This window comes from Amblyomma americanum, chromosome 9, assembly GCF_052857255.1.
Source record: "Amblyomma americanum isolate KBUSLIRL-KWMA chromosome 9, ASM5285725v1, whole genome shotgun sequence".
NCBI classification, from domain to species: domain Eukaryota; kingdom Metazoa; phylum Arthropoda; class Arachnida; order Ixodida; family Ixodidae; genus Amblyomma; species Amblyomma americanum.
Window position 1 is genome coordinate 87,317,055 of NC_135505.1, and position 15,534 is coordinate 87,332,588.

The following is a 15,534-nucleotide window of genomic DNA, read 5'->3' on the forward strand; positions in this document are numbered from 1 at the left end:
GCCCAACTAGTTTCTCAACTTTTGTTTGCACCTTCTCAGGTAACCTGCTTGCGAATCGAATAAACTGGATGTCTTTTTTATATATGTTGCTCCATAGTGTCCTTGCATTTAAGCACGCGCAATGGTTATTGCAATGTCACGACGTGAAATTCTTCTCCTAGGATGCATCAGTTCATATGACTACCTCCATGAGAGAAGACCCCCTAGCCACATGATATTTGCCATCTCAATCTCGACGAACGTTGAATTGTCCCTCTTTCTAGAGTGTCCGTAGCAAAAAGATTAACGAGCAATGGGATGCTCTCTTTGTTTTAGTTTGTGACCTGACAGGAAACCTGTTACTTGCTTGTGATTACTTTTTCTAGTAGCAGTAAAACCCTGTGCAAAATAATCATGACGTCAAACTCACTAAAACTCATTACAAATCTCTCACGGACTTTTGCAAAATTCAGAACATTGGTTCGTGTTGTACATCGCGTATCACATATTCTGAAAAAAGTCTTTTTGCAGACTGCAAATTCAGGCTGGCCGTTTTTTTCCTGTGTGCGTATTATGCTGCCGAAAAAAGAAGCAAAGGCGCTTGATACTGAGGCTTAGGGAACGAAGCACGCCAAAAAAAAATAATTGAGCACATTTCAATCGTCTCGTGACAAATTTGCCTTGCTTGAGAAAAAGCAGACTTGTTAAAGCAGAATTGTTTTATGATAAAAGAACAGAATTGCTATATCAAACAAAATTCGTACGCACCTAAGCAATCAGAAAAATATATTTTTATTCAGGATCAATGCATACAGAAAAGCGATTATTTTTTAATGGTGGGAAAATACTGGCGGCCTATAGAGCGGGCAACTACGCTGCATTCAGCTTGTTACAGAATAAAAAAATCAATATAAAAACTTGAAGTAATAAATTTTCATTCAATAACAAAAACAAACGCCTTTAAGTACAATTGTTCCTTAATGAAAGCAACACTATGCTTATCTTGTTGTGCCTATCATTATGAGAATTCCAAACGAAGGAGTTATATTACAAGGCTCAGTGAGATTCTACAGCTGAAATACAATAAAAATAAATAAAAAAACAAGCGCTAGACGCTGTTATCAACGATAACTGACAGGTTTAAGCAATAATAGCGAAATGTCAGCCCAGATCATGTGGTGATTTCTGAATAAACAATGGAGCTCGGCTCGTGAAATTTCTCTCTTCTTGAGGAGACCAATGTATATAAAGGGAGCAGTCGAGAACGTTTTCACAAGACGACGAGTATTGAAGCAATGGTAAAGAGCTTCATCATGCAGCTTCTAGCCTTCTTTGCAATTGTAGGGCTGGCCTACTCTGAAGAAGCGCCGGATAGTGTTGGTCAACTTTCCACTCAGGTATGGCCAAATGAGGCAAAATATGGCATATACCAAGACGCCTGGAAGTTATTTCGCTTTATTTGTGGCATGGTCACGCTCAGCACTAAACACTTGCTCATTCTCTGTGCTGCAGCGCCTCAGCAAGCTGCGTATTTAGCCTTAATGGCGAAATAGTTTGTCCTTTTTTGAAAGAAATAGTGCTCGTAATATGAGGTTCTTGTTATCTTTAATGCATTTATATACGATAAAGTAGTTATACAGCTAGCTTCGAGAAGAAAAACCTATCTGCCAGGAGTTGCAGTGTGGAAAAAAATGCATTACTAAACGCACTCTCAGCCAGCAAACGTTCGCAAAACTTTTACTGTAACATTCTTCTTGTTAGGAAGAAAAGGAATGCATTGCATGAGCATCTTAAAAGCCTCTGTTTTGTTTTGCAGTGTTCATGCCTCTCTAATTAAAACGTTTATGTTAAAATTATCAATAGCCCCATGTCCTGCTGCGTTCAATGGAATGGATTATCAATTGGCTAAATACGGTATTTACAGAGCGTCTTCATTGTCTTAGTATATGTTTTCTTGGGAAGAGCAAAATAGTGCATTTCACAACCAAAAATATGTAGAAGCAGTAAGCCTGCTGCACATACAGAAAATTTCACTGAGCGCTAATGTAACCTTAGTTAGTTTTTAAATCTGTTCCCCTTTACCAGCCGCGGTGTCTAAGTGCGGCTGGTAAAGGGAACAGATTAAAAACTAACTAAGGTTACATTAGCGCTCAGTGAAATTTCTCTGTATGTGCAGCAGGCTCTACCTGCATCTACCATATTTTTGGTTGTGAAATGCACTATTTTGCTCTTCCCAAGAAAACAATCTACTACGACAATGAAGACGCTCTGTAAATACCGTCTATTAGCCAATTGCATAACCATTCCATTGACGCGCAGCAGGACAATGGGGCTATTGATACATCTTTAACATAAACGTTCTTAACTTAGAGAGGCATGAACACTGCAAACAAAACAGAGGCTTTTAAGAAGCTCATGCAATGCATTCCTTTTCTTACCTAACAAGAAGAACCCTGTTACAGTAAAGTTTTAGCGATCCTCATGCGGTCGACACTGTTTTTCAAACCTTCACTACTGCCCCTATTTCACTATTTTTTCGTTGCCTCCTTTTTTATCTCTCGTTCACAGCGTAGTTCGGGTGTCTGCCTACGAATGAAGGCGTTCATACATGAAGACATCCTGTCTTTGAAGTGTGAACAGCCCAAAACGCTGACATGGGTCACTCTTACCTCTGAGTTTGCCGCATTACGTAGCGTGGTGTAAACGTTAACAGATTTTGTCTATGAAAAGCACAGGCAGAACATTGGAACTGTGTTCGGGCAGCGCGCCGCTTGCGGACTGCGTCCCTACGCCTGTAACCTGTGGTCAGCCCGCTGCATGGTTGCGGGGTCTCGCCTTCTTGCTGCATGAATTGTCATAGCGCCACTTACAATATTTTAGCAGCGTCTTATGTAGGTGCGTCTAGCGCGATGACGAGAAAGGTTGCACTAAGTGCGTGGTTAAGAGATCGCGCGTATCGTAAGTGGGGACCAACAATTTGCTGGTCCCCACTAAACTTCCACCACCTTTAGAAAAATTTTTGTTATTTTTCTTTGCTGTAGACATAATTATTGTGTAGCCGACTGCTGACATCATGCGCGAGCATGGTGACGTCACTGAGGAATTTTGTGCCATGGACGGAGAAACACGGCGATCGGCACCTTTTGTCGTAATGGGACATATGATGCTTTCACAGCAATGTTTTGTATAACGACTGAAAAGAATCGCTGACAACCTTACGAATACTGAAAGCTTTCTGGCTTTCACTTAGTTTATGATTTGCTCGCACTAGCGGCTACTTCATCACATATAAACCGTATTTCCATTCCAACGAATTGTTCGACCTCACTGCCCTCTGTGTCAGCTTTAACAAATTACCACCTCGGAAAAGAACAGGAAAAAAAAGTTACGGAAGTAAGCGAGCGCGTGGTGATTCGTGCCGATCACGACCGAGACGCACGACGTCGTAAGCAGTATAAACGGTATTCCCAATTTTTACAAACTTAGGAATCTTAAAAACAAGGTCTCATCTTGAAATAAAAATGTTAATTCATCGGTAATATTTGCATGCACAATTTGCAAAATGCAGTTTGAGGCAGGTGGCAGGAAAGCAAAATATGGCGTGTATTTCAATCAAGCAGTCCGGCTCTTTATATTTTAGCTACTCACATTAAGATAGCGTGGCACTTCCGTGAAAAAGGGCTGGCGTCTCGACGTTGGAACCGTGACGAGAGGTTGCGTGCGTGAAATTTTTTGTGTGCTATATTACGTTGGTATTAGCATGGACAGAGATGTCTGCCTAAATCCACCTTATCAGCGCTTTAAAAGAATTAGCAACAACACGTGCATAACACCGTTGGCTGAACAGTGTGATCTATTAAGAATATAATTTTTTTAACTTTTCACATACAATTATGGAATGGCCTGCCCCTCCAAATTATGAACGATCTCTCACTTGCTGCTTTTGTTTGAAATGTTGACTCTCCCTCGTAGGAAATGTCACTTTTGTGAAAGTTACTGTTAGCCACTGTTTTCTTTTTTTTATTCGTGAGTGTCGCTTATGACTTAAATTTTTCGGTGTGCACTCAATAGATTCGATTATTTTTGTGTACTGTGTTTCTTTTATTATTGTTTCTGAAAAGCACGTCTCTTTTCATACGCATTCTTATATCACTCCACTCCTGTGAGAACTTGGAAAAGCTCACAGTACTGAAAAATAAATAATGAATAAATCTCCCAAGTCGCCAATTTTTATTAATTTCAGCGATAATTATAATGCAACAAATATTTCACTTCTTTTCGAGTGACCCGTGCCATGTGATATTAATGAGTGAACGTCATTCTGTAAAAAGTTTCAGTTTATTAATGTTGGTTTAAAGCAGCAACTGCGCTAATATTTATAAAGAAATCAGTTCATAAACATTCCGCCCAAGGTAAATGAGGGCATGAAAGCAAAATTACGAAGTCTAAAATCAGGGAATTTCGGGAAAAATATATTTTCGAGTTTCCTATACTGTGCTTAAGAACAAAGTTAAAACCAAAGCATAAAAACGATCAATATCTGGACCACATGCCCTGTAATCCTTTACTCACATGTTACTCTTCGAACACGAGGAAAGACTTCATTAAAGTATGCCGAGTGTTGGTAATGCTTCGAACCCATCTTAATCAAAAAATCCTCCTAAATGAAAAATAAATTAGTTTAAGGCAAGCTATGACGAAGACTGCCAGTATGTTGCAGTGGTGGAAGGCCAATCTAGATGTCTCATCGTGATATTGAAACCGCATAGCTGCGCCTTATCAATTGACATGGCCTGGAAGCCTTGCCCTATTTTGTGGCACTTCCACCTGTCCCTAATTGTTTTCCAGCCCTGGATGTCTTATGAGGAAAATAGTAAATTATAAGAGTAATAGAAGTCCTAGCTGTTTCTCGAAAGTGTCCAAGCCGGGCGAGAGCATCTGTAAGTTTCCAGACACTCTTGTTCTGAAATTAATGGCTATAAGCGAGCCAAATAGCACAAGTTGTTGGGTCATTCTTGGGCAAGCGGCGCTTCGTCAACCCGTCTAATACGAACATCACCCGCTGTTATCCTACGTGAGTCCCTTATCGGGGTGTCTAGGGCGTACTCAGGCCAAATTCGTACATCTAACATCGCTACCTTTTCAACTACCACACGGCCGTTGCCGCGTAAATGTCGGCTCAGTAAAAGAAAACTCTTGGCTAACCCAGGCGATTTTGGTTTATGCGATTTTACGTCCCTAACCACTCATCTATGACGACGCCGTAGTAAAGATGCATGGATAACTTCCACCGCCTGGTGTTTTTAGCACTAACTGACACGGGCCTCTAGCATCTAGCATTTTGCCTTCATCTAAATCCGACAGCTGCGTCCGGCATCGATCCTGCGTCTTTCGGTTAAGCAGCAGAGCAGTGTAACTATTGAGCCACCGCGGTGTCTTTGTTATATCAAATGGAGCTTACCGCACGAAACCGCTATGTTAGCGGAACTGAAAAACATGCGTGCCAGGAGCCTTCCCAGATCAGTAGCTTGTAGGGGACTTGAGGGAAGATTCGACAGAATGCCGGCTGTAAGCAAAAGTATCCAAAAAAAATGGAGCGTCTCTACAATAAAGAAGTCGGTCGGCCCTACCTTGTGCGTAGCGCGTCCGAACACAACGAGATGCCACCATTCTACTGCGCCCTCAATAATTATAGTCGTTAATATTTATCATACGTGCCCATAGCGTAGTATCATAGGTGATTCTTGCATTATTACGAAGCACCTTTGCAACACTATAAAAATGAGTTGTTTTACGGTCTCGCATTCCAAAAACTCAAAAATAACTATGCGCAGGAATAACTCAGGTTTATAACCAGGATATACAGAACTGCCTGCGACCCTCTGAACTGCCCGCGGCTCCCTAAAATTTATTATAGCTCGAGACACACACATCGAATGTTCACACTAAGGCCAAGCCCTGCCCGACATTGTCGGAGAGAGAGAGAGAAGTGGTAGAGAAAAGGCAGGGAGGTTAACCAGTAGAATGTTTCGGTTGGCCACCCTGCACTGGGGGAGAGGGACGAGGGGGGCGTAAAAGAATAAGAAGTAGAGAAATGCGGTCCGTAGCAAGCACGACAGGCAATGACACTAGTACTGTAAGTCAAAGGCCACCGCAGCTGTAGCCTGCCCACTTTGAGGGCTGCCGACTGCTGCGACCTGAGCAGAAGAGATCGAGGGCCCTCCATCACAAGGCAGCACAGACGTTTCAGTGTCAAGCAAGGCTGCTTGCCGTTGCGGCTGCTTCACATTGTCGGCTTGCTGCATTAGACAAACGGGAGCTTAGTGTGGGTAGCTCCCATTCTCCATAATGCTCAAGTTCTTAACAGAAAATTTCAGATGGGCTGCTTAGATCGGGCAGATAAGCGACAAAATTGTGCATGGTATTCGGTCTTGAAGGTATGATGCGGGCAACTAGGGCAACTCATATCGGCGCTTTGTATTAAAATATTGCCAGAAAAATAAAGCAGAAGGCAAATTGTAGGCAATCTATGAAGTTTAGGAAAACAGCTTGTGCTTGAAATTATCTTGCTGTGCAAGGAGAGACAAATATACCAATCGACTATAGTTAGGCTAGTCGCATTAGGGACGTCAGCAGTGACTAAGAATAATACCATATTTCGTACGAAATTGTTAAAAAAGGAGTTTTGTAATTGTACGATATAACTGCAAAGCTAATTGGGAAATTTTGTTTAATTTAGCAAAAGGTTAAACTTGGAAAAAAAACGCGAACGAAGCACTATGTTTTTTCCGACACAAAGACTGCTAGACATTAAATGAGGTTGATAAGCAAAACTTGGTGCGGGCGCTGCAAAGACCATGACAGCTATTAAAATCAAAACTGCCGTATGCTGCAGTTCATTAGCCAGGCTTTTGCGTAAATACATCAAGTAATCATCATTTGGAAGAGTAATGGAGCACCTGTATGTTCGCACCTGTCTGTTAAATACCGCGCTAACAAGGCCATCAAACTCCCCATTTCTTAACGAATCCTGCCATTGTCTAACATATGAATTGTTTGTTATAAATGCTCGTCAGCTAGGGAGCCGGGCACTGTCTTCATCACAGTAGCGAGGCACTGGTGAAGATGCAGCTTGGTGTTGTTCTTTCCGTGCTAGCGCTGGCGTTCTCTAAGGCGCAAGCCACTTCTACGCAGGGAGGACACCCACTTTGGGCAGATGAAGGAAGACTTGGCCAGTACCAAGACGCCTGGAAGGTAAATTTTTTTTCAGTGCTCTTCGTCGCACTGCTGTAAATAGCTCAATGACAGAAAAATCTCGCACTGCTGCTGTGCACAAGTTTGGGGCGAGAACAATGTTACTGTGTAGATATGTGTTCAGAAATAATCTTGCGGAGGTCGAGATGAATATTATTTTTGGCTTTTGCCGTATGAAATCCCGCAGGCATCAATGTTACTCAAAGGCATAAATAAATTTTCGTGATACGCGACGTCATTTATGTGCAAAGGTCGAAAGTTTTTGTTCTGGCATAAATAATGAGGGCTTAAGCACTTTGATATTCTTATGATCGAATCGGGGCAAGGCTCCTGATTCTGAGAAAATACGGTTAGCAGACAATCAAGCATGCCATTTTGGATATCTTGGAATTAGTATGCACACGACCCTTGGAGTCCGTTCATCTACCTAACGTTTGCGCGTCCACGTACGAAACGTATTCTGGACACAATCGATCCTAGCAGGCGGCAAGAGAAAACTGTTTTTAACAGAAGACGGCTTTCGAGCGTGGATTAAACAATGGTTTTTTGGAAATTGGTAAATAAGCATTATAAAAGGTGTAAAGGAACATGCGTCGGTGTAAATGCACCGATATTTTTTTAAGAATTGTACGATAGCTGTCTTATGTTTAATATCGAATCCTGGTGGTCCTTTGCATAATCTTGAATTTTTCATTATATAAATTTGCAACTTTTTCAGTTAAATTTACTCGCTGTTGTCTTTATAACGTGCACTTTTTTGAATTCATCAGTTTTAGTGTACCGATAAGCATACAAGGTGGCCATCAGAAGCACTGCGATTCTTAGCACGAACTGTGCATTTCATCTAAAATACCCAAGCTATTATCACAACCCAGTTGCATAAGAGTATAGCTACGATTGGAATATAATATTTGAGGCTGTGTGCCTGACCCAACGCCGAAAGTACAAAGGGTGAATGTCTTACGAACGTTGAATGGAGCCCAGACAGCCGATTGCTCCCATCACCGTTTCCCTGCCTAATGCACCTGGCTTGACTAAGGCTTAACCCACGAACTTTGCATGTAAGTCCGAACGCTTGAAAATTGCTTTTCTGGAAAGGCGCCCCTGTGCTGTGGGATGTCCGTGCAAGTTAAGGGTCTCCAGGTGTTCGAAATTATTCCGGAGCCCTCCACTACGGCACCTCTTTCTTCCTTTCTTCTTTCACGTCCTCCTTTGTCCCTTTCCTTAGGGCGCAATTCAGGTGTCCGCCGATATATGAGACAGATACTGCGTCATTTCCTTCCCCAAAAACCAATTATTATTATTATTATTATTATTATTATTATTATTATTATTATTATTATTATTATTATTATTATTATTATTATTATTATTATTATTATTATTATTATTATTATTATTATTATATGAAAGGCGCAGCAACTCTCTTTCAACTCGGTGGACACCTCCACCGCGCCATGATGTAAGGAGGAGTGTTGGAGAAGAAAGAGAAGAAGGGCCCCGGAAAAAGTTAGAACATTCGGGCCGAACGCCTCAGGGAATGAAAAACAGTAGCACTGGTCGGAATCCAGCGATGATGCACTTCCCGCCTAACGCTGCTCGAAAAGCCAAGGCAAACAGATCTCTCGCACTCTAAAGGAGCCCAGCAGTTATGTGCAGTGTTCGGTGAGAGAGCGTGACCTCGAGATTATTGCGAGGTGCGGAAAACTACAAGAGAGCATTGTCAATCTGTCATTGACATAACCTAACAAATCGTTTGTTTCCATAATGATTTGAAATTTCTATCACCAGAAATGCACATTGGTCTTTGGCGTGATTATAGTCATCAAAGAAACGGGACATAGCGATAGAACATTATAGTCATCAAAGAAACGGGACATAGCGATCGAGCAAAATAATCTCCAAAACGTTGCGCCAACCTTCATTCCCTTAATCAGCAGCAAAGCAGGCGATCACCTACCGATGCAGCAGACGACGCGTAACCCATGAGTACCTTCCCTCGGAATCGAAGTCGTATCAATACATTTTTGATCCGCAGAACATCCTACTGAAGGCTTGGCGCTGTTCTGTGTACTGATTGCTTCCGTAGCCGTCAAAAGTTGCGGCATTCGCATTTTGAACTCAGCTACGCTAATTAACTACTATCACGCCAGAACTAGTGAAAATCACGAATATGCACATGTGCTCACCATCGCCGCTGATGCACAGCCGTTTGTGCCACTGATGCATTTACCTATCCTTTAAGAAGCACGCGAAAAGAACTCCGTTGCCTGAGCACGCTCAGCATTTTTTTGGCCGCAGCTGTGCAAAACATATAGAAGGTTAGAATAGCTTCACTGAAAATCCCTCTGGAGTCGGCGCTTACAAGATTCTGAGTCATAAAAGGCTGCAAATACAAAACTAAATATATGCACGCCTTGAGCCAACGATATTTTAATGATCATCAGTGTGCATACATTTCCTCCGCTTTCAGAGCATAAATCAAAGTAATGCGACGCTATATTACCTGGCGATGGCGACGTACCAAAATGACTCCGCATCTTGGGGCACTATGTTTCAATGCGTGAGTGTTAATGAAACTAGGAGAAACGAGACAACAAAGACTGTTTGGTCCCAGTTCATTTTCCGGAATGCGTCCAGCAAGGGAAACGAAACGTAAGTAAAAGGCTTTCAACTTTTCTTAAGTAGTGGTTTTGAAAAGCTTTTGCATGCACCAAAGCAGCTGAGCAGTCTCGTGAACAAGAATGATAGGGCACTCAGACTTTTCATACTACAGTCAATAAACTCTTCTCACGCCACATTCGACCCCTCAGCTGAGCTCATATTGATATATCGTGCTTGTTGACTGACTCGAGTTTGACTCCAATTTGAAACCACTCTGACTCTCAACCTTATAGAGGGTGTTTTACCTAAGAATGGCAGCAATTATTTTTAAATATACTTTTTCAAGTAGAAGAGCGCTTATTTCGGCACAGCATTTTCAATTGTGCAATGCAACAGAATTCAGCTAAGATGTGCTAGCTCGCAGTATGCTTAACTTATAGTGAATAATTAAATTCTTAACTATGAGCGCTAGGCCCCTAATTTCTTAAGACGCTTGAAGATCACGATAAATAATACCTAAAACAATTTTAGCTTCAAAAATGCCAACTTCGTCACACTCTAGCGCAATGAATCCTGGAGTGGCAGTCAGGCGAAGAGCGCTATGTGCACCTACGCACGAGCGTGACACACCAGGCCGTACGTCAGTCACGTGCTCTCTGTCTGTTCGCCGCTCTCAGCAAGTTTCAGCGAAAGGAGCACATTACATGAGCCGTCACCAAGTTACTGTTCAGAAATTAGGCCAGCTATGAACGTGTTGTCCGCATTTTTAAAGTAACTGCGCGCTGAATTGGCGGAGATAGGGATTAAGAGAAAGAGCAGAAACAGCGGGACAGCGGTGCTTTGTTCATGGCAGCGGAAACGCTCTCTTTGGGATAATATGAAAGTTGCTGTGATTTTACTATTAGAAGAACCATTTACTTAACATACCCGCCACTACCAAAGAGCCCTAAAATATTTACAACAGAAACTAGCGCTTGGTGTTGTTCGTTTTTTCTTGTGTCCTGTCGTACTCTACGCTATATTATCTCGCTATGAACAGAAAAAAGTCATGCTGATTTGGCTGTCAAATGCACTGTTGCCCGCGTGGCTCAAACGACTGGGCGTTCTCGGGGCCACATATTTCAGGTGTGTTTTGAGCGGTGTCCAAAAAATTTACCGGCATGTGGTTCCGTAGGCTAAACACTGTGAATTAAACTTTGACCACGGCGACAGTAACTAGGACTTGTACCAACTGGTTCGTTTGGAGGAAGTGTAGTCAGGGCTACGCCGGGTGCCGAAAAGACAAATCCTTCTAGGCTCTTGAGATGCCCATTATGAAGCTTCTTCAACAAGAAAAGCATAGTGGTGCTTGAGAAACGACCGGTAGATTTTCTAGCACTGCCTGCGTAGGTGACGTCAATTTCCTGCTGTTAAAGCCGCCGACGAACATGTCGTCGAGGGTGTAGTTCTTTTTCACAGCAAAAGCTAGTGCTTCTTTGTAGTAAATCAGGAAGTTTTCCTGGCGTGTTCAATACAGTGACATGGAAGTCGAAGACTAGCCACCTGAGGAAATAGCATTTGTGGTCGTGTTTCTATGATCTCTTCAGAATTGGAGCTTTCGTTGGGGGCTCATTCTATAATTTTCAGCCACAATTTCACTAGTGGAATCTGACACATATGAAATATTTCATCATTATGATGCAAATAATTTGCCATCAGTACAGCATTCTTTATTTCAACTTAAATGGTTGAATGCCAAGGCGATATACGGAACCATCGTAGCTTTGTTATTACAGCTTACTTTTAGGTGTGAACACTGGGCATGAAGTTCTAAAATAATATTTCACCACAGTACCGAAAAACCCTCGGCGTTAAGATACAACCAGTCATAATAACGCTCTAGGAACCGTAAAAAACATACAAAATAGTTTCACCAGCTTTATAACATTTTACGACCAATTTCCTCGAGCGAAGTTACTGCAAACCCTTTAGCCGCTTAGTAGGCGCTGTACCCCTGGAAAAATAAGTACATCATAATTACACAGACTCGTCCAATTTACTGATTCATTTCAGTAGACCATGTGGTGTGGTTCAGAGACGTCGTTGCTTATTTATCAAGGAAGTTTTCTAAACTTGTTCCAAAATTGAACTTGCTTCCTCACGCTTTTCGATTTCAGATTCAACGTTACAGAAGAAGTGAAGGCCATCAATTATTACGGTTACGAAAATTACACAAATGCCATTAAATACATCCTCGAAAGTAAGTAATCTAACAAAACCTCCAAATTGTAGTTTACGTTGAACAGGCATTCAAGTGAACTGATCGCAGTCTTCTCTCTGCTAAAAGATCGAATCCTCTTGAGTAGCGCTCTTGAGTGTAAGAACTTGCTTTATACTACTGACTGTAACAGTAGTAAAAAAGATGCAGTAGTTTTGTACCAAAATACCAAAAAATGTATGCAGCGCAGCCACAATTTAATATCGACCGGCACGACTTCTCGCCTGTGAGAGCATTTGATTTCAATAATTTATAGTTAAGCTAGCTTTTTATCCGGAAATATTGGAAACCCTTGTATTAAACATGTAAATTGCGAAGAAGGCGTTCTGCCAACCGCGAACTCATTTTATTAATTACAGATGGAACAGAACTTGTGGACCCTCTCGTATTCAGTGACGGAAAGACTTGCGATATCTTTTACGTGCCGTACGCTGACAATAGAACTGGTACGTGCATTCCATTATACTTTATAGATTTGAATTTGCTTTTACGCATCTTTATTGCATCGGTGGTAACTAGAGACTGTAGAAAAATAAAACGCGAAATACTTAATGCTTAATAAAAATAACGACATGTCCCTCACTTTATACGAGCAAGGAACGCTGGGATTCTGGAGCTATGTGCCATGGCCTGCGTATTATTGTTACCATATAGTTCCTGAAACTTTCTTTAATAATATGAGCAATAAAAAGAGTTACCAGCAAAAAAGAAGCTCTGCTGTTGTCTCGAAATCATGAATATGACTTCAGTGCGATTTCAGGTTAAAAAGTGAAGGGGCTTCATACCAAAGAATGTTATGCACTGCATCAAATGTGGTGAAGCGCTGCGAGCTTATTGGCAGTGTTTACTTCATAAAAGCATATTTATAGACTCGGAAGTAAAGCTTTTTAACAACTGTGCTTTGCGGTAGTTTGCAATGTTATGTAACGTATGCCGTAACTGATACAGTAAGAACAGAAACAACTGGGCTTTTTCGGCACTCTTTTCAGGAGGATATGAGCTCTGGGTTAATGGCGACCTCATCAACGAAATCCCCAGCTGCTGCATCTTCATGCTGTACTTCTTCGCCGGAGAGAACCGAACAGTTTACGACATTTACAATAAGGGAGAGTGTGCATCTGCCCCTACACAACCGAAGAAGTGAAAAGAGAAAAGTAACTTTCGCATAAAGCCTCAAGCAGCGCTAATTTCCGTAGCAAATTACTTAGAATTTTGGTCACTTCGTTTTCTTCTTGTATTGTGCACCCTAGCCTTATGCTAGTCGAATAAATCATCGTAGAGCCCTTACTCGTGTTTCTATTCTTATCATCTGCGAAAGCAGATTTGTCCACAATAACAGCGCATATGCTTATGTCATGTGCTAGGATGGCTTAATCCTTATGAATGTGGCGTCCCTCATAGCCTGAGTCGCTTTGGGACGTTAAACACTGTAAACCAAAACCAAACCTTTCATGCTTCTGACTGCACTGCTATGGTCATCCTTTTTAGCTAGTGACCACACTGAAGCAGTTTTTTCTTCTCAGTATTCCCACAGCTTCTCATACATTCGTACAATCGTACACTGCGTGGTCGTTGTTATTTTCTGTACATTTATTTTAGCACACAATTCAGCAGCTGCCAACCGCATTGGTTTAATGTGGAATTACAAAGCATTTAACTTTACTCGTAGCCAATTATTCGAGTACAGTTAATACATTGCAAGACAGACAGAAAAGCACACTGACGCGCAGCATCACACATCAAACATGAATGCATGGATCCGATCTTAACTAAATAATTCAACAATTCTAGCTAGTACTCTATTGGAATCACTGAGAGTGACCAGGTAAGAAAAGGGTGGCAGCGCTCTGTTCATCCCGCAAAAATCTAATCTGAATATTCCAATCATAAACTCGCCTCTCCCACGACGGCCATGCTCTCTTAAGCTTGATGTTCGGCCAAATATTTGAGAAAGAACCTCATAATCATTTTTTATTGAAACACAACAGTAACAGGTTTAACAAGACGTTTATTGCCTAGATTACTCCTTCTTGAAAACCGCTATGAACGTTCGTGAAATATGGCGTGCCGCAATGCTGCGGATATGGACAGATTCTTTTTTGGTGTGCATTATATCATAAGTAGTAATCTTATTTACACTCCAGGATTATTTGCTGACTACTCTGTTATTTATAGGCCTCTGATAATTATATATCAGCTTTGCAAACCTGATAGCACTAAAGCTTTGCGCTCGGACCTTGAGGCACTCCTTTGAGAGACCTGTCGGTATGTCACGAAATCATCAGTCCGACAATATTATGACCGTTGAGAAATATATATAGTTGAACGCATTGAGGTTCATTTTTCTTTTCATTTAACATAAGGAATCATATCAATGCAGTCGTTAGGCACTCATCCAAAGCAAATGAGTCATCACAGGTGTCTTCTAGCAAGCTATCCCTATCTAATAAACTAAGTAATTTTAGTATCCACTAATATCGTGTTAACATAAATGAAACACGCCTCTTTATTTGGATTCGGCTAGAAATGTATTTATTTAACAAACTACAATCGGGTAACAATAAAATAATTGCAAGGCTGGCCTTCGGCTCTGATATCTTCAGAGGCTGGCGCTTTACGAAGAAGACAACGAAAAGTGCCGAACGCTCCGTCACTTGTGCGTGCTCTGGATTGACTGCTGCTTGTGATCTGTACCTCGGCTGTACCGCTGGTTGCTCGCAACGCAGTGCTTTGCAAGACGTTCCTTATTACACAATTAAATTTAAAACAAAAATATTCATGTCATTACATCATAACTGCGACGTTAGCATTGATAAGCCCGACATCAGTTGAAAAATAAACGCTACTAGAGCTTTTTGGCTTATTTCATAGCCCTGCCGACGGCAGCCTTCAGCGCTTGGTATGTGTGTGCATACCGGCCTACTTAGACACGCACCATTATCTCTCGTCTTTCATCATTTGAACAATGTACCCCAATACATCGTTGCTACGTTAAAACATTACGTCTATGTTCCAATCCTGAAGCATTTTTTCAACATCAATTCTCATACAGAGGCTCCATTTGTCGATGCACTCCATTGTTCGTTTTTCGCCTACTACTCGGAGTTTTAATTTCATTGCCTATTTTATTTTGTGTTGTCGTAATTTTATTTAGATCCTTAATGTTGAATATTTGCTTTATATGTAACAATGCACCCCTCCTATGTAGAATACCCGAAAAGGGTTTTTAACGTATGAAATGTAAATTATAAAAATATGTGAAGAATTGCGAAATGGGCTGTTGAATCTGTTGCTGGCACCATGCCTAGGCCGCCCATGGTCTCTTCGCCGAGAAAACGACTGTGGTGCTCGACAATGAATAAACACCTGTAAAAAGATGGCTGCGCTTTGCGTTAACGGCAAAATGTCACCAACCTGCCGCCTTCCAATGTGCACTCAGC

General features: G+C 41.5%; 1 protein-coding gene across 1 annotated transcript; it reads left to right on the forward strand.

Annotated features, from left to right (window-relative positions):
• Positions 1–1,228: 1,228 nt before the first annotated feature.
• Positions 1,229–13,238, forward strand: LOC144103491 (male-specific histamine-binding salivary protein-like). The gene is made up of 5 exons (XM_077636192.1): positions 1,229–1,376; positions 7,174–7,233; positions 9,707–9,888; positions 11,994–12,076; positions 13,084–13,238. The coding sequence occupies exons 1-5, from the start codon at positions 1,275–1,277 to the stop codon at positions 13,236–13,238; spliced, it is 582 nt and encodes a 193-aa protein (XP_077492318.1). The 5' UTR covers positions 1,229–1,274.
• The last annotated feature ends 2,296 nt before the right edge of the window (positions 13,239–15,534 follow it).